Genomic DNA, 19,018 nt, shown 5'->3' with positions numbered 1-19,018 from the left:
TTTGAAAGTTTAAGATGCGCCTCTTTCATCTGCTCCACACTCATCCAAAATACAAATGCAGAATCTGGAACGGATCTCAGCTGCCAACAAAGGACATCCACGGCCACAAAATTCCAAGACCAACAGTACAGTGTACTGACTCGGTGAGAGCCTGGCCCTTATTTAGGGTCAGGAGGGGGAGTATCTTAGGATGACCTAGGCACGTTTTGCGGATATGAGGAGGACAGGAATAGAAGTGAATGAAGATACATAAAACACAATAATCCATTTGTAAATGGCAATCATTTTGGCATATATATTCTGCCCCCGAGGAGGTCTTGCATAATTTTCCATTTTGCTCCAAAATACACTGCTAAAAACAATATAAGGTACCTTTTATTCTTCTTAATCATTTTTGTTTTAAGAAAATCAGACCTATACCCATGGCTCACCATGTTTTGGTCCTAGTTAAAGGGATAAATTACATTTTTTGTACAAAATACATTAGTGTCTGAAAATTCTTATCTCAATGTATATGTACACACACACACAAATATATATATATATATATATATATATATATATATATATATATACCTCGTGTCGCTTGGGGTAAGTTTTAAAAACAGTTTTTAAGTTTTAAAAACTGTTAATTTGGAGGAATGTCTAAGAGAATTCCCAGTTTTTGATGATTCAAGTTCTAGATCAGGAACAGCAAGATAGTGGTGGCTGCGGCAGTTCCTTTCCCTGGTTTCTCTTTCCTTTCTCTTTTCCAATTTTATTTTGTAGACATGATATCTTTTTTCTTAAAAAAAAAAAAAAAGCCCTCCCCCCAGCACCTTCTCTCATTCTCTTCACCTGAAAGGCCTCAACTATTTGACTGTTCAAAGCCATCTCAGTAACTGGTGGGTAGGGGAGGGTGATAGGAACCATGACTCCATGAGCAGGAACAAGGTTGAGTTTGGGAAAGATGAACAGGATGGGAGCCATTGTAGTTACTGCCTTCCCTTTCTGCTACTGAAAACCGTGGCAAACCCTAGAGAGAGATCTGTTCTGGGAAGAGAGGGCTTGGAGCCCTCACCAAGGGGTTTCAATTTCTTCACGTCGAAAAAAAGAGATCGGAATACATGATTCCAAGTCCCCATGGCTTGAAAGTTTTTTTTTTTTTTCCTTAAGATTTTATTTATTTATTTGACAGAGAGAAATCACAAGTAGACGGAGAGGCAGGCAGAGAGAGAGAGAGGGAAGCAGGCTCCCCGCTGAGGAGAGAGCCCGATGCGGGACTCAATCCCAGGACCCTGAGATCATGACCAGAGCTGAAGGCAGCAGCTTAACCCACTGAGCCACCCAGGTGCCCCGGCTTGAAAGTTTTTATGATCTATCATCAAAGATGTTTTCAAGGGCTCCAAATCTTCTCCCCTTTCTCTCTTCCTCTTTCTTTTCTTTTTTTCCTCAAATACTCATGTACTGAGCAAGTACTATATACACTAAGCTAGATCCTGGGAACACAGAAATGATGAAGCTATTGTTTCTGACTTTAAGAAGCTCCGAAATTAAAGGTAGGGTGTCAGATACAAAATTACAGTGTGATAAATGACACAGAAAATATGCATGGGGTTCTCCAAAGAGCGGAAAAGGAAACTCCATTATTCATGCATGGAAATCATGGGAGGGAGGGAGAGATGGATGAGTTGTATTTAAGCTGAGTCCCTAAGGAGGCTTGGAAGTTCTCCTGGTGGACAAAATGGAAAAGTGATATACAATACAATATACAATTCTGAAGGTACCAAAATTAAAATTGTAAAGGCAGAAAGAATCATAGGTAGTTAGGAGCTATGGGAGCAGACTGGTATGAGGGGTCCAAGCGGTGCGTTGTCAGCACCTGAGAGCAAGGGCTATGTTTGTATGGTCACTAACCAATCCCCAGTGTCCCCTGAGGTCGTCACTACCACATACGAAGCCTTCAGTGAATCTTTGTTCACTAAATGAATGAGTGAAATACACAGAAAACTTCATTTTTTAGGTAATAAGCAATGAAGAAGATTTCAAGCATGATCAGGTTTGAGTGTTTTTTTCCTTCTTTCTTTCTTTTTTAGAATTTCAATTTATTTATTTTTTTAAGATGATTTTTATACAGATGGTCCTATATAGTTGAAGAGCAAAGGGAGACTTCTAAGAAAGTAGGTAGAAGGTGCCTATAAGTGAGACCTGTCAAGAATTTGAGCAACATAAGCAGGGGGAAAAGGGATAAGGAAAGAGAGGTGAGAGCTAGTTGGGAAATTCAGAGAGCCTTCAAGTATTTGAATGGTGAGCAAACAAGCATGGAAAAATTCCAAGGAATCCCAGGCCATACCCTCAAAATGAGCTATGTTTTCTATGACATTCATAGCTACAGACACGGCAGAGGTTCCCTGAAAAAATCTAAAATGAGAGTCATTCAAGGCTGATGTTCATTTTATAGAGCATATCTTTGGAAAGCTCATTATTTTATGATGTCAAAATGTAATAAATTAACATACAGACATCCATTATTAAACATTATTTTTGCAAGTGTGAATTTACTGTTTAAAATACCAATTGGCTCAAACAGTTTGGTAAAGCGCCATTATCTATCAAAGTTGAACATATGAAGATCTATGATCAGCAACACTTATCTCACAGAAAGGCATATGTTTACAGCAACACTATCTATAATAGTCTTGAAGTGGAAATTGCCTGATTGTTCATCAACCATAAAAGAGATATATAAATTATGGTATACTCTTTAGCAAAGAGAATGAAATAAACTGTAACCACATGTAAAAATAAAGAAGGGTTTCCTAAATATAATGTTGAATACTACTACTAATAATGTTGTTGGGCCAGAAAGAAAACATGTTTCCTGATTCTATTTACAGAAATTATAAAAACAGATAAAACGAATCTATAGATGTGGAGGTCAAAATAGGTGGGTGTTAGGGGCGCCTGGGTGGCCCAATCCATGAAATGTCTGCCTTTGGCTCAGGTCATGATCTCAGGGTCCTGGGATCCAGTCCCATGTAGGGCTCCCTGCTCAGCAGGGTGTCTGCACACACACACACACACACACACACACACACACACACATTCTCTCTCTCTCTAATAAAAGAAAAATTAGGGGTGTGTTAGTAGGGTAGACTCTGGAGTATTGGTGATGTCCTGTTTCTTGATCTGGGTTTTATTTACATGGGTGGGTTGTCTTCTCAAATATCTAACAAATTGTATAGTCAAAATTGGTGCTTTTCAATAAAAAATTAAAAAAAAAATCTCACCAAATTCCTGTTAAATTTCATGCTTTCCTATTTATAAATGCTTCAGAGAATTTAGTGTGTAAAGAATTAAGGATGGAAAGCAATGGCATCTGGCAAATCTTGTGCCGAGAAATGAAGGCAAAATCTCCCCTGCACAACTCTGACAACGCGCATCTCATTCTTAACCCACTGGATCTTTGCTGTTTCAGTTCAGTGCACCTTAACATGCTGAAGCAACACCTGGATTGAAATCTGCCAAAGTAGGCAGTGGTTCAACAATACGCCCACCTACGGGGCCGATCAGAGTATCAAACTCCTTAGGACTGAATATTAGAGCCTGAGATCGCCAATCCTTTTTCTTAGGGTGATGGGGTATGCCGCTAAGATACGGCCTTGAACAAAGATTGGAGATAGGAGTTGGGGAGTTTGAGGGAGGGCATGAGCTTCCAGGGACCCAGCCATGGAAAAGAAGAACCTAGAGGGAAGATATGCTGCGTTTGCCTCCTGGGAATCCTCTTTGCTAACTCGAGACAGATTTCCTTCCTTGCTGAGATTCTCTCAGTGAAGACTGATCTCCCAATAGTTGCACACTGAACCCCTGAGATCTAAAAGTGAACCCCAACACATGGCAATCCCGTGAACCTCAGCCCCGTCTCAGAGCAATCTGCTTTATGGCGTGACTGCAATGCTGTTCAGACTGCGTGACTACAGCAGGTGGTGTGCACTATAAGGAGTCTCTTTCTGAGTAGCGCCGCACCTCAAAGAAAAGCAGAATATTCAAAAGACGCTCTAGTGTTGGGCAGGTAGAAGACAATTGTTTTTTTCTTCAAGCTTCTTGACCAATGGAAGAATTTGCATTGATCTCATAAATTGGCTGATATGCTCAAAACATTATTTTGGAGGTTGATGTGAATGATCTGTCTTTCACAGTCCCTGTTAATCTTATAGCCAGATCTTCAAAGAAATGCACCAAGTAGTGCAGAGAAAGGCTTGAAGGTTCACATCACCTTTACGCTCAGCTGCTGACTTCTGTGTCCTTTGTCATGGAGAAAGTAAAGGCGAACAGAAAATGTCTTCAGCTTTCTCCACCCCATGTACCACATGTACCCCTTATTAGCATCTCTATCAATATGTTCCACTCTTTCTTCTCTTGTTGATGGACTGTTCTTGCTTTTGTCTGAGATTAGCCCTTCTACCTCTGAACTAGGACTAGGTCAACACACTTTTTAAATAAAGGACCTGACAGTGAATAACTATTCATCTCTGTCTAGAGAAAGCAGCCATAGACACAATGTGTTCCCATAAAAGTATAAAAACAGGTGGTAGACCAGAAGTGGCCCCCAGGCTGTAGTTTACTGAGCTCTGCACTAGATCCTACTGCTTCTCCTACTCAAAGACTTGCTCTAGCAACTCTTCTTTCCTGCAGTAACACATTGTTTCCCTCTATGGGACCATTCCTATTAGCATACATGTATACTGTTGCTTCTCACATCTTAAAAACCATTTCTGGACATTGCTTCCCATTTCTCTTTCTTATCAAAACTTCCCAAAAAAAAAGCTTTTTTTTTTTTTTTGGCTTCTTTTTTTCTCCCTTGTCAACATTCCCCAGAGCCCATTCCAATAGGCTTTGATGCCACCACTCCACTGAAGCTACTCTGATCAAAGTCACTAGCGACCTCTATGTTACTCAATACAAGGGTCCATTCTTGGTCTTCATCTTGAGCAGCATTTGACCCTACTGTTGATCACTTTATTCTCCCTAAAATGTTCCCTTCACCCGCCTTCCAATGACACACACTTCCTCAATGCCTCCTCCTCACTGGCCTCCTTTTCTGATTCTTTCTTATCTCAATCTCTTTATGTTGGCGTATCGATGACTCAGGTCTTGGACATCTTCTCTATCTGCAGTCACTTCCTGGCTGATCTCATCCAGCCTCATTAAATATTATCTATGACCTGATGACTTCCAAATTAATGTATTATATTTGGCACTCATCTCCAGGCTCGTATATCCAACTCAACATATCCAGTTGGGTGTCTAATAATGATCTCAATCTGAACATAATCAAAACTGAACCCTTAACTGTATACCCACAAATGTGCTCTATTTAAAATTTCCCCTATGATGTAAGTGATATTTCCATCCTGCCTGTCTCTTGGGCCAAAACTCTAACTTCATCCTTGATTCTTCTTTTTTTCTTGCATGCAACATATGATTCATAAATCTCTGCTCTTGATTCTTCCTCCCTCTCTCTCTCTCTCTCTCTCTCTCCATATAATACACACACACACACACACACACACACACACACATACAGAGACTCCTTCTCATTTCCTATGCAGCCCCACCTTGGTCCAAGTTACTAACAACTCACTTCAAATATTTTGGTAGTTTCACTGGTCTCCCAGCTTCCATAATATTGCCTCTCCCCAGGCAGTCCATTATTGACTAAAGGGTTAAGTCAGTGCTTAAAACCCTCAGTGGCTTCCATCTTCCTCACAATAAGAGCCAAAGTCCTTCAGAAGCCCATATCACAACACAGGGAATCAACTTCTGCTACCTTGGCTAGTTTCCATCGTTGATAACTTTGCCACAAGTCATGTAGCCATGAGTAGAGAATTATTGGAAGTTAATGGTAGAAAAGTGAAAGGAAGGATGGTGTTATTCACCTCCTCCCCAGAGCTCCCAGGAGAAATTAGGGCATCCCATGGAGATGGACTGAAGTTCAGGAGTTCCGGGGGATAGTGCATTTGTCCATGGGTCCCTAGGGGAGCAGAGGATGCCTGGAGAAGTATGTGACTCAGAAGGCAAAGGTGAAATCAGCTGTTTTCTTGGCACATTAAAGGGAGTGCCCCTTTAGGAAGCAAAGAAAGAAAATTCTTTAGGTATAGAGTGGTTGGAAAGCCAAGTTCCATAACAAAAAGTATGATTATTGTATAATTGCAAGAGATACCATATTTTTAGTCCAACTACAGAAAGAAAAATTGAAAGACAGTGTTCTCCTCTATCAAACTTTTAAAAAGTCACTTGTCTTAAAGAATAAATAAAAAGTTCAAATTTAAGTGATTTATGTAAGAAAGGAAGCATGCAAATCTGGCATAATATATTTAGGAAAATTCAAGTTCTAGTTCTGATTGATTTTTTAAATTGATCCAACGGATTTCACAGAAATCTATGATATTGCTGTAATGGAACAACTTCCTTCAGATTTTTCACCTTCTCTGTATACCCCATAAAGAAATAACCCCCTTCTCCCACGCCTTGTGCCCTCTCCTCCTGCTTTATTCTTCCACACAGATCTCCATCTGACCTACAATATATTTCCTTCATAGTGGTGATTTATCTGTTTATTTCTCCCAGGATGCTGGCTCTCAGCATTCTAGAATGCTGAATCCCTAACACTGGAACTGTGGTTGGCATAGAGAAGGCAACTAACAAATATGTGTTGAATGAATAAATGAGCCAGAATCCCTTTGTAAATAATTTCTTCTGGAGACATTCGAGTTTCAAAGCAGCTCAGGTTTCTGTCAGGCATTCTACATAATGAGAGAGGCTGTCTCCTTTGGTGTTGGCACTACACAAAGCATCATGTACATTGGCCCCAGAGATTAAATAAAAGGTGTGATATTATAAGACAATACTGACAATTAAAAGGAAGAAAAGTAAGTTTTCAGAGTAAAATGGTGTTTGCAAATCTTAACCTTCTGGCTGAGCAGTTTCAGTTGGGGAAAAAAATACCCTACTGGGAAGGCAGGAAAGGCAAAACGTATTCTGTAGCTTCATTAATTATACCAGAAACATCAAGTTGCTCCTGGGACGATGTCTACAGATGCAGTCCTGACAGGGAATATTACATGGCTCAGGCATCAATATCCTTAAAGAAAATTAGTGGGTAGGAGTGCACGGAGAGGAGGAAATTGAATATGTTTTAAACATAATTGCACAAAGTTTAATGCAGTATAAGATATGTAGATTGGCTTATAATATAAAATCTATATTCACTCTTAGAAAAAGCCTCCCTGAATTCAAGTCACTGTCATTTACTGAATGTTTTTGAGAGTTAAAGAATCTCCTGAATTGGTGATTTTTAAAACTGAATATGGCTACATTTGGGGAAAGATATTTTATAAAAGATATTTTACAAATCATTACTATTTATTTATCCATGTTCATCCATCCATCCATCCATCCATATACTGAGAAATGAAGTATGTAAACTCACAGATTACCAATAATATTCAGGAATGAGAACTCTTGCTAGGTAAGTATAACGCTGCCACACTGAATGTTTCATAAAACTGAAGTCTCTCGAAACATCTGAGATATCCTCTAGAAGCAAATGGATGACTTGGTTCTCAAAAAGGGAAAATAGAGTAAGTCTGTAACACAGGCTTGGAAAGTAGTTTCTAAAGACCTCACACTGTTAAAACTGGTTGGCATTTCATTCATTCCTTTGTAAGAAGTAAGACTGATATCATGTAAACGTTGGAAATAAGTCTCTGCCATAATCACTAAAAAATTAGAGGTCAGGTCATTATTTCTAGTGTAGCTCAGAGAACTGTCAGACCACTGAGGGTTAAAAATTTATAGATCATAATGATGATTGGCTTGGCCCTATAGCTGTGATTCTTGACAGGAGAAGTTCTATAAGGGCACAGATATGATATATGACTTAAAAGTATTCTTTGATTCATATTCTTTTTTTTTTTTAAAGGTTTTATTTATTTATTTGACAGAGAGAGATCACGAGTAGGCAGAGAGGCAGGCAGAGAGAGAGAGAGAGGAGGAAGCAGGCTCCTGCTGAGCAGAGAGCCCGATGCGGGACTCGATCCCAGGACCCCGAGATCATGACCTGAGCTGAAGGCAGCGGCTTAACCCACTGAGCCACCCAGGTGCCCTTTGATTCATATTCTTAACTCTTGAAGGGAAGGTATGAAGGGTAAGGATCATCATTTCTATCCTGTGAACTGTAAACGTGAAAAAAGAGACCCCTTCTTTTGATATGTTCATTTCAGTGCTCTGATTTTCATGGCAATTGGACTATTTCAGAGAAAGTCTCAAAGTGGAGTTGATGGCTTCTGGTTTGATAGATCTTGCTCTATTCTAGTTATTTCTGCATGTATCTGAAAGGCCTGCTATGACAGTAAATTAGCAAGTGCTTAATGGAGATGCTCCATCTAATTTATTATTCTAGTTCATAACTGAATAAGTGTTCTTTATTGTCATTATTTGAAATTTTTGTTTCAAAATTGTTTCATTTCTTCTCATATTCTTTGAGCAGCTACCATGTGCATGGTGGTAGGCTAGGGGGTATGTAGGTTAAAGGAAATTAATAAGGTGCTAAGAATATCTGCTCTCAAGGAGATGGTTGAAGAGGAGATGGAGTCAGAAATGTTTGGGATGAGGTTAAGAGAGACAGTGTAGGGACAAGGTGTTTAAGTGAAGTAAAAAGTGGTGTCACCTATATTTTCTTCTGCAAAGAAATTATATCAAATGCCTGATGCCTAATGAAAAATCCCCATAACTCTTAGTAGGGGCCATCATTTGGAAGGTTTGAATTACACTTCTACTTGGCAGCTGGATTATTTTTAGATGTAATTTTAACACATGTTAAATATGAAAACAACTCAATCTCTTGCAGAGATCAATACAATATCACAAAGTTTCAGAGTGAGATGACAAAGGCCAGAAGTTTCTATCCACCATACCTTGGCTACTTCTTCTTGGAAAGCCACGAGATTCAAATGGGAGATGTTAACCAAGTCAGGCCCATACACCACGGTTATCATACGATGCTCCAGGCGCCCGATGTTCCCCACATCCAAAAGTTCACGTAACTTGGGGTCCTGGATAATAAACATTGAAAAAAGTTAATCTATAACTAGAGATTCCAATACAATAGCATAGTTTCAAAGTATTAGACTTAGAATGCCTTCAAAACAAAATTGACTTTTATTCTTACTAAAAAACAGTATGATTGAAGTCCCAAACCCCATCATGGCCCAGAGAGGTCAAGCAACTTGCTGAAAGGTTGTGGAGAGAGAATTTCTTACTCAAGATTTATGGTTCTCATGGCATGATGTGAAATGAATGAGACAGAGAAAGAAAAATATTGCAGGTAGAATAAAAAAAAAAGCTGAACTCAGAGAAACAAGAGAGTAGAGTGGTGGATACCAGGGGCAGAGAGTGTGGGGAAAATGAAGAGATTTTGTTCAAAGACTACACACTTCCAGATACAAGATGAATATGTTATAAGGACTTAATGTACAGCATGGGAATTAGGGTTAATAATATTGTATTAGATACTAGAAAGATGCTAACAGTGTAGATCTTAAGTGTTCTCACCACAAAAAAGAAACGGTATTATATGATGTGAGGGTGGTGTTGGCTAATGCAATATGTGTGTGCAACAAATCATCACATTGTACATATTAAGCTTACACAATGTTATATGGTAATTATACCTCAATAAACCTGGAAAAAAATAAGAATTATGGTCCTTAGTCAATTAGTCTTAGTCTTTCTGTCATACATCATTTAGTAGCTTATTTTTATGTGCCATAATTCTCCCTTTATTCCCTCCAATCATCCCACAAGTCACATATTGAAATACACAGTCTCATCTCTGTCCTCAATTCATGACACATTAAGATGAAGAAGGTGATTCTTGTAGAAATAGAACATGGTGATGCTATCCAGAGCTGAGGCACAAACATGGCTGGGAGTCATAGCTTGAACCTTCTCCAACACGGATTTCCATTGTAAAGAAATAGGCTGTTAGACTGGGCAAAATGGCGGCACCTGTCATCAATATGTTCATTTCAATTCCATCCTCAGAACATACTGGGATTTGGACAGAGAGAACTTCTGCAGTCTTTTCAGAGCAAGTTCCCTTTTTCAGGATACCGTAAGTGAGGATTCCTTGGATATCTAGATCTGCTGGAAAATGGAGGCTTCCAAACCTCCCGAATTAAAAGTAAGACCTAAAATAGGACTCATTCACCTTGGCTGATTTCATTTTCCTCTCATAGGAAATGAGAGGTCCATGCAGAAAATCAACATCAAATCAATCACTTGGCAAATCTGCAGCCAGCTTATGAGCAAGGAATAAATTTCTATTCTTATTTATTTAGCTAAATGCTGGGCCAACAGGACCTGGTTAATTTTGATCTCCTTTTTAAGGTTTTTATTTATAGCATCCTTACAAAGAAAAAATGGACTTAAAAAAAGAAGAAGAAGAAGAAGAACAAAGAAAAGAAACAAAACCTTTCCAGCTAAATTATTTCACTCAGTACCATTAATCCTCTCTTAGTTAATAAAACTTTCTCCCCTGTTAGACTATGTAAAGAGGAACATTTTCAGGTAAGTTATGAAGAGAGAAAAATCCATCTCAAAGGTGTGCCGACTATAACTGAAGCTTCAACTACGCTAACAGGTTGGGAACTTATCAAGTACATCAGCACGTCTAGAAAGACCAAATGCTATCACAAGAACATCAATTTGCATGACCTAGAAAAGGAGAGGAATAGAGGAAAAATTTTATTAAGTAAACAATAACAAAAAAGGGAAAATTTCAGCATTCTAGTGTTAATAAAAGAGTAGAGGAAAAGGTTCAGGAAGAATGGACTTTTAATGAAGGCTAATAAAGAATGATTCTAGCTGTTCTGTAATGTGGTTAACTGCATCCTGATTTTTAAATTTTTAATTTATTTTTAAATGCAAGTATAATTAACATACAGTATTATATTAGTTTCAGGTGTACAATATAATGATGAAATAGTTCTGTACATTTCTTAGTGTTCATCGTTATAATTGTACTTAATCCCCTTCACTCATTTCACTCATCCCCCTACTCACCTTCCTGCTGGCTACCACCAGCCTGTTCTCTGTATTTCAGAGTCTGGTTTTGTTTGTTTGTTTATTTGTCACTTTTTTTTTGCTTTGTTAATTTGAATCATAATTTTTGAACACATTTGAAGCAAAAGTTAGAAAAGAAAATGATCAGTATTTCAAATTTTTTTTGTATACTTGGAAGAGAAAGGTAATTATCAGAAACCATCTGAAACTTAAGATTATAAATCACAAGTTTTGTACCAATAATCACAGAGTCTATCTGTGATACTGTGATTTGTAAGAAAAATATATTTTGGTCATCCAAGATGACCAAAATATATTTTTCGTATGTATTTGGTCTTCATCTGAGGTTCCTGGCTCACAGTCCCTAAAACCAGACCATTTTCTGATCAGTCTGTATTACTTTACTAATTCTCATGTCCTTTTTTTTTTCTTAAAGATTTTATTTATTTATTTGACAGACAGAGATCACAAGCAGGCAGAGAGGCAGGCAGAGAAAGAGAGGAAGAGAAGCAGGCCTCTTACTGAGCAGAGCCTGATGTGGGGCTCGATCCTAGGACCCCAGCTGGGATCATGACCTGAGCCGAAGGCAGAGGCTTTAACCCACTGAGCCATCCAGGTGCCCCCTCATGTCTTTTTAAAACACTTTTGTACACTAATTACATAGTGATTGATTTAAGACTGCAATGTCTCAGAACTGCATGGACGAGGCGTGGGGGTCAGGGGGTTCTCATGAGTTGTCCTTGAGCTATAGGAATGCAAGGCAAGTAGAGAGAACCTAGAGAAGGTGCCAGAATAGAAAATAATTCTGGGCCTGCTTGGGTATATTAGTCAGTTAAGCATCTGTCTTCTAAACTTCTGTCTTCAGCTAAGGCCATGATCCCAGGGTCCTGGGATTTAGCCCCACATCAGGCTCCCTACTCAGCAGGGATTCTGCCCTCTCCCTCATGCTCTCTCTTTTAAATATATATATATATATATATTTCAAATATATATATATATATATTTGAAATATATATATATATATATATTTAAAGAAAATAATTCTGGAAAAAGACAATATGGCTAGGTATGGTCAACAGGATTTTTTTTTTTTAAGGTTTTATTTATTTATTTGACAGATGAAGATCACAAGTAGTCAGAGAGGTAGGCAGGGGGCGGGGGGAAGCAGACTCCCCGCTGAGCAGAGAGCCTGATGCGGGACTTGATCCCAAGACCTTAAGATCATGACCTGAGCTGAAGACAGAGGCTTTAACCCACTGAGCCACCCAGGCACCCTCAACAGAAATTTCTAAGATGATCAGATCTTTGCAACAGCTCTGTAAACGTTTTCCCACTAATGGCTGTTTATATATAATTGTAAAAACAGTGGATTTTTATGTAATTAGAACTGTGGAATGCAGTATTTGGAGGTAATGTCAGGGATTGGGGGGATAAGGCAGACTAGCAAAATGTTGGTGCTGATGATTGAATCTGAGGAACAGGTATCTGAGAAACCATTCTGTAAATCTCTCTATATCTGAGATGGTTGTACAATAAATAATAAAAAGGAATATTGAGCATGAGCATCAGGCACAATAATATTTTAGAAATAATTTTTCAATAGAAACCACAATATTTTAAAATTATGTAATTCTGGAAATAAATAGAGATATTGTTCAAAGCATATAATAAATAATTTCCTTACTAATGTCCTTTTTTGATAATTGATTATACAAATTTTTATTCTTACCATTAATCATTTTACTTGTCTTTACAACTACATCTTTTCTTTATATTTCATTTTTTTTTTTAATCAACATCAAACTTAGGTTATGTTAGCATTCTCTCCCTTAAGAAACGACTTTACTTTTCTTTTTACCTATACTCTGAGTTTTCTCATTTTGAACTCAATATCCCAAGGTGACAGGGTGGCTTCAAACCTTGGTCTCATTATTGAACATGTTGATATATGAAGGGTATAGTGAAAGAGATATTTGTCCTTTCAAGTATCAAAAGTTGCCCTGAGCTGTTTTTAGCAGAGGAGACCCTCAGAGAATAGGTAAAGAGGGAATTATCTGGAAGGATAAAAAACAGAGGCACAAAAGTGTTTGGAGGACCTTATAGATAGAAGGAATTTAATGGAAACATCCGAAAAAAATCGTTGTTTCTGGGGTACATCAGTCTCAGGTCTGGAGATATGAGTGGCTGCATTTCAAAAAGAAAGAAGAAAATTAAAATCATAACAATAACAAAAGCCTACAGACAATTTGCATGAAAATCACCGCCTCCTAAAAATCTATTCTACAGAGGACTTTATGTCTAGACTTTCTTTCTTTTTATTCTTCTCTATTTCTTTCTTTCTTCCTTCCTTTCTTCCAGAGAGAGGGAGGGGCACAGAGAGAGAGAGACAGAGAGAGAGCACGCGTGCGCGCACACACGCGCATGAGCAGGGGAGAATCCCAAGCTGGGCTCAATCTCAGGCCCTGAGATCATGACCAGAGTCAGATCCTCAACTGACTGAGCCACCCAGGTGCCCTGTCTGAGATTTTCTTATTGATTGAAGCTCCTGACCAGTTTTCAGAGAGGTGTTTACCTACTTGGGTTACTGCCGAACTCAAACCCATTTCTTGGTTGCTGCTGTTGATATATATTCCTTGAAAATTTTAAAAAGGTTTTATTTATTTATTTGACAGAAAAAGAGAGAGAGAGAGCACAACTAGGGGAAACAGCAGGCAGAGGGAGAAGCAGGGAGCCTGAAGATGGGCTTGATCTCAGGACCCTGGGATCATAACCTGAGACAAAGGCAGACACTTCACGACTGAGTCCCAGCCTCCCCCCTTGAAATTTTTATGAAGAAAACAAGCTATCTCTACAATTCTGTAAAAATATTCAATTTCTCTGTTGAAGAGCAGTAAAGAATATAGCTCAGAAAAAAAATAAGAGGAGAGATGAACTCGGAATTTCGTATTTTCACTAAACTGTCACTCAAGGCCTACTTTCTCCAGAGAATATCCTAGATATGTCTCCACGGTGAGAATTAACCAGACCAGCCATGAATTTTGGCAGCTATAATTTAACTGTACTGTGCAAGTTAAGTTCTAGAACACTTCCATTCCCCTAAGAGTTACAAAATGGAGACATACTGAATAAACTCACTTTCGTTCAATCATCAGGATTCATGATTAAATTACTTCATGTCTGTTGCAAAGAAAGTTGTTTAAGTTACTAATGCTCATTTCTAGGTAATAACTCACTGAAGAAATTAAATTTCATTTCATTTTTTACACCAGAAAATTGTTTACATTTTAAAATAATAACTAAATATAAAATAATTAAAATAAAAAAATTTTACATTTCATTTTTTACACCAGAAAAATTTTGGTGTAGAAAATAAACCAGGGCGCCTAGGTGGCTCAGTGGGTTAAGCCTCTGCCTTCGGCTCAGGGCATGATTCCAGGGTCTTGGGATCGAGCCCCACATTGGGTTCCCAGATCAGCGGGGAGACTGCTTCCCTCTCTCTCTCTCTATGCCTTCCTCTCTGTCTACTTGTGATCTCTCTCTCTCTCTGTCAAATGAATGCATAAAATTAAAAAAAAAAAAAGGAAAGAAAAGAAACCTTACCCATTCTCATGAAATATACATTTAGTGGATTTTAGGTTTATGGAACAATTTGTATATTAGGTTAATTTTATTCTCAGCATTTAATGCAATATTTTCAACCTGAATTATAGTTATATGGATATAACTTTATCTTTCATATAATAAACAGTGAGAAATAACGTGACACATAACTTGTATGGCTAAACTTTTTAGATATAAAGCTACCTTTTCTTTGAAGACAGACCAAACACTTTTTATGCTTTATTCATATTTTGTTGTAAAGGAAAGATATTAACTTATATCCAGGATGTTTCCCCACGAAGCTCTTGAATTTAATATTTGCTTCTCAAAAAATAAGGAAAAAAGATAGATTAACAAATTCCCTTGGAATCAATACTTATTTTTGCACTTTTCATTTTCAAAGTTTTTCTCTCCTAGATATTTGAAAATGACATGTCTGATAAAGGGTTAGTATCTAAAATAGAAAAAGAACTTACAAAACTCAACATTCCACAAATGAAATGGACAGAAGATATGAACAGATATTTTTCCAAAGAAGACACACAGATAGCCAATGGACACGTGAAGAGATGCTTAATATCACTCATTATCACAGAAATGCAAATCAAAACTAAAAAATTTTAGTTTTTAGAGGTATATCTATATACCTCTAAAACTATATATTTTAGTTTTTAGAGGTATATCACCTCATACTATTTTAGTTTTAGAGGTATATCACCTCATACCTGTCAGAATGACTAAAATTAACAACATAAGAAACAACTGGTGTTGGCAAAGATGAGGAGAAAAGGGAACATCTTTACATTGCTGGTGGGAATGCAAACTAGTACAGGCACTTTGGAAAACAGTATGGAAGTTCCTCAAAAAGTTAAAAGTAAAACTACTCTATGATCTAGCAATCACACTACTAGGTATTTCCCTAAGAAATTAAAAAAATACTAATTCAAAGGGATACATGCACCCTAATGTTTACAGCAGGATTGTTTACAATCGTCAAATTATGGAAACACCCCAAACGACTATCAATTGATGAATGGATAAAGATGTGGTATAAACATACCTAATGGAATATTACTTAACCATAAAAAGAATGAAATCTTGACATTCACAATGGCATGAACAGAGCTAGAGAGTATAATGCTAAATGAAATAAGTCAGTTAGAAAATGACAAATGCCATATAATTTCCAATCATACGTAGGGTTTAAGAAACAAAACAAATGTTCAAAGGAGGGAAAAAGGAGAGAGGCAAACCAAGAAGTGATTCTGGAGAACAAAATGATGGTTACCAGAGGGGAGGTGAGGGCCAAATGGGTTGAACAGGTGATTAAGGACAGCACTTGGCATGACGAGCCTTGGGGGATGTGCTGAATCACTATATTACACACCTGAAACTAATATTACACTGCATGTTAACTAAGTGAAATTTAAATAAAAACTTAAAAAAATAAAACAAAAGTTTCTCTCCCGTTTTAATGAATGTGATGAGGAGTGCCATTCTCTTCAGGATGTACTAGTAGCTTAGGCAGCTGACACAGCCACCAAGCCTTGTTAGATAAAACACTATCCTCTTGCATGGACCACAACTCTGAAATATGGTGCCGTGAACATTCTCTTATGCAGAAAAGAAGACTTGGAGGATGTTACTTAGGCATTTTCTCTTGTAAGTGTAAGATGAGGGAGGCTTGAATATTTTTCAGCTTTTCCTTTAGATGGAGGGAGCAAGGGGAAAACACACTGACTATGACAAAGAAAGTGACCATGGGCAAATACTAGAAAGAAAACAACAGATTGAGAACTGTCCTTCAGATTTCACAGTGGTATTGTCGTAGGATCACTTATGTTTGTTTTGGAGAGCGTGGTGATGAATGTGTAAAGAGAGCCTCCACTCCACTCATGGGGAGGCTCAGTGTACAAATAAATCGACTGCTGGAAAAAAGAAAATAGAATTGGCCTGCCTATGGATCGCCACCCAAAATAAAGTAGTTCGAAGATGCCAGCCATGAATTGATTGAGGTAAAATTAATGTGCTTTTCAAGTCTAAAACTAAAGAGAGAGAGAGAGAGAGAGAAAGTTTGGAAAAAAAATAAAGGTAACCATCCCCCCAAAGAGTCCCTTGAATATGGACATAACCATGTGGCTGAAAGTTTGGTTATCCTTGGGGATGGCCACAGAGACAAGATAAAATTCAAGGAGAATGTCCAAATAGCATTCTAGTGATCAAAAATTCAAGGGTTTGATGTTTTTCTCCTCTCCATAAAAAAAGCTCCGAGTGTGGTTTCATGTATTTTCAGAAGCTAGAAAGAAAAGAAAGAGAAAGAGGATGTTGGAGGCAGTCAGAGGGCTGGCACTCAGAAGTAGCAGAAAAAGGGAATTAAACTAAAGTGCCCGGGCGCCTGGGAAAAAGTGAGTTAGTCCCAGAATGTGGAGATGTTCAAGAGACATTTGCCAGAGTGGGACAAACACTGTCTGTCTGTTTCAAGAAGTTGTATTACTGAGCCGGATTGCAATACACCTGCTTGGCTAATAGGATGTTTGTCTCGATGTTCCAGAAGCCGACTTGAGTGAACAATCTGGACCAGGTAAATTAATCTGGAGGTGGTAACAGGAAGGGCAATGAGGGAGTAGGAAAGTGAGATAGGAGGAGAGAAAGCCAATAAACAGTGTGTTAATGGGAAGTTTACCACTTTGAGCACCTGAGGCTCAATCCATCCAGGGCAACTCCAAGAGACAGTGAAGAACACACCTGAGAATGTTCTCCAAGGAGCCTGGAAACTAGAATATTGATCTGTTAAATCCCATCTATCATTGATGAAGAGTGTCTCCTGGGGTGCTAACTCCCTTGTATTATGGCCAGAAAGCTTTCTCAGGACTAAATGGGAATCCTGCTGGGGGGGTGGGAAACCTCTGGGGGCGGAAACCACCTCAGTGCCATGATGATGTGTTACACTGTTGAAGTAGTGATTGGATGAAATAAGAAAATTTCATCCTGGAGCACCTGGGTGACTCACTGGGTTAAGCCTCTGCCTTCCTCTCAGGTCATGATCTCAGGGTCCTGGGATTAAGCCCCATATCTGGATCTCTGCTCAGTGGGGAGCCTGCTTCCCCCCCGCCCCCCACCGGGCCTGCCTCTCTGCCTACTTGTGATCTCTGTCTGCCAAATAAATAAATACAATCTTTAAAAAAAAAAAAAAGAAAGAAAATTTCATCCTGATTTTGATTAATCTTCATCTATTCTTTGGGATCTGCTTTTGAAGGAATTTCATCCAGGCAAATAGACAAATTCCCAACTGCTAAGTTCTCTATAAAAATAATAAATATAATGGCAATAGTTTCTTCTAATTAGTAACTTAGTCATATGTTAAGCACCCACTCTCGCTGTTCTGTGTTTTCCCCTTCATTTAATCCACAAATTAACACTGAGAGATAGCTATGTACCCCCCAATTTGCAGACAAGAACTCTGAAGTTTAGGGGGATAATTTGTCCAGTTTTATAAAATGGGGGGAAGGGAGATTTGATTCCAAGTACATCTGATTCTAAAATCTCAGCTTTCTGCATATCATCTCGTGATAAAAAGTGTAGTCAACTGGATGGAGTTTATATAAAAATAGTGCAAATAGCTCATGTGGCAGAATAAACCTCAGTAAATCCCCATCCACTCAAGCCATCTCCTGTAGAGATATTTTAGACAGTTCATAAAAATACAAAATAGCCCAAATATGAAATGAAAATAGGAAAGCAATAGGGTCTAATGACATCACTTGTCTTCCTGGGAAAAACTGGAAGCTGAACGGCCAAGTTCATTCATCGTTTGTATAATCATCCTTCCTGAAAGTTAAAGTGCATGAAACACATAGCAGTTGTCTTTCTTTTTTTCTTTCTTTTGAATAAAAATTCAGTGGGAATTGTTAGCTTCTGCCTCCAAATCTAGTTAGAATTTGTCAAACTTAAAAATTCTAAAGTATAGAGAATTTGTCACTCATGTTTCAAACTATCCGTCTTCTCTGACACATGCCTCCACTTAACGATCAGCAAAATTTATATGCACAGTCACTGCACTCCAGTGCCTAAAGATCCATGTGCCCTGAGGGGTCATGGTGCATGCAAAGTAGGCTACTGGACATCATCTGTCCCTTCCCTTTTAATCCCCTCACTGAGATGGTGAAACACGTTCTATTTTCCTTCAACTTTCGGGAAAGGGTTTGTGCTTCTAAATAAGGCTCCATATCGCTGTGTCCAAGTTTTGGAAGAATAAAGAGGCTTATTTATTAAAAGACTGCAGATACATTTATTAGGTTCTCCCTGGTCTGTG

General features: G+C 38.3%; 1 protein-coding gene across 4 annotated transcripts in view; it reads right to left on the bottom strand.

The window, feature by feature from the left end:
- The window catches only part of PLCB1 (phospholipase C beta 1), a 682,758-nt gene that overhangs the window by 240,273 nt on the left and 423,467 nt on the right, over nucleotides 1-19,018 (bottom strand). For all 4 annotated transcript variants that reach the window (XM_059133978.1, XM_059133980.1, XM_059133982.1 and 1 more), the window contains exon 4: nucleotides 8,958-9,095. In XM_059133978.1, coding sequence (XP_058989961.1) covers nucleotides 8,958-9,095 — 138 coding nt within the window. The remainder of the gene's footprint in view (nucleotides 1-8,957; nucleotides 9,096-19,018) is intronic.

The sequence above is a fragment of the Mustela lutreola genome, chromosome 9 (assembly GCF_030435805.1).
Source record: "Mustela lutreola isolate mMusLut2 chromosome 9, mMusLut2.pri, whole genome shotgun sequence".
NCBI classification, from domain to species: domain Eukaryota; kingdom Metazoa; phylum Chordata; class Mammalia; order Carnivora; family Mustelidae; genus Mustela; species Mustela lutreola.
Note: the sequence above shows the minus strand (reverse complement) of the source record. Positions and strands in the feature narration are given on the sequence as shown.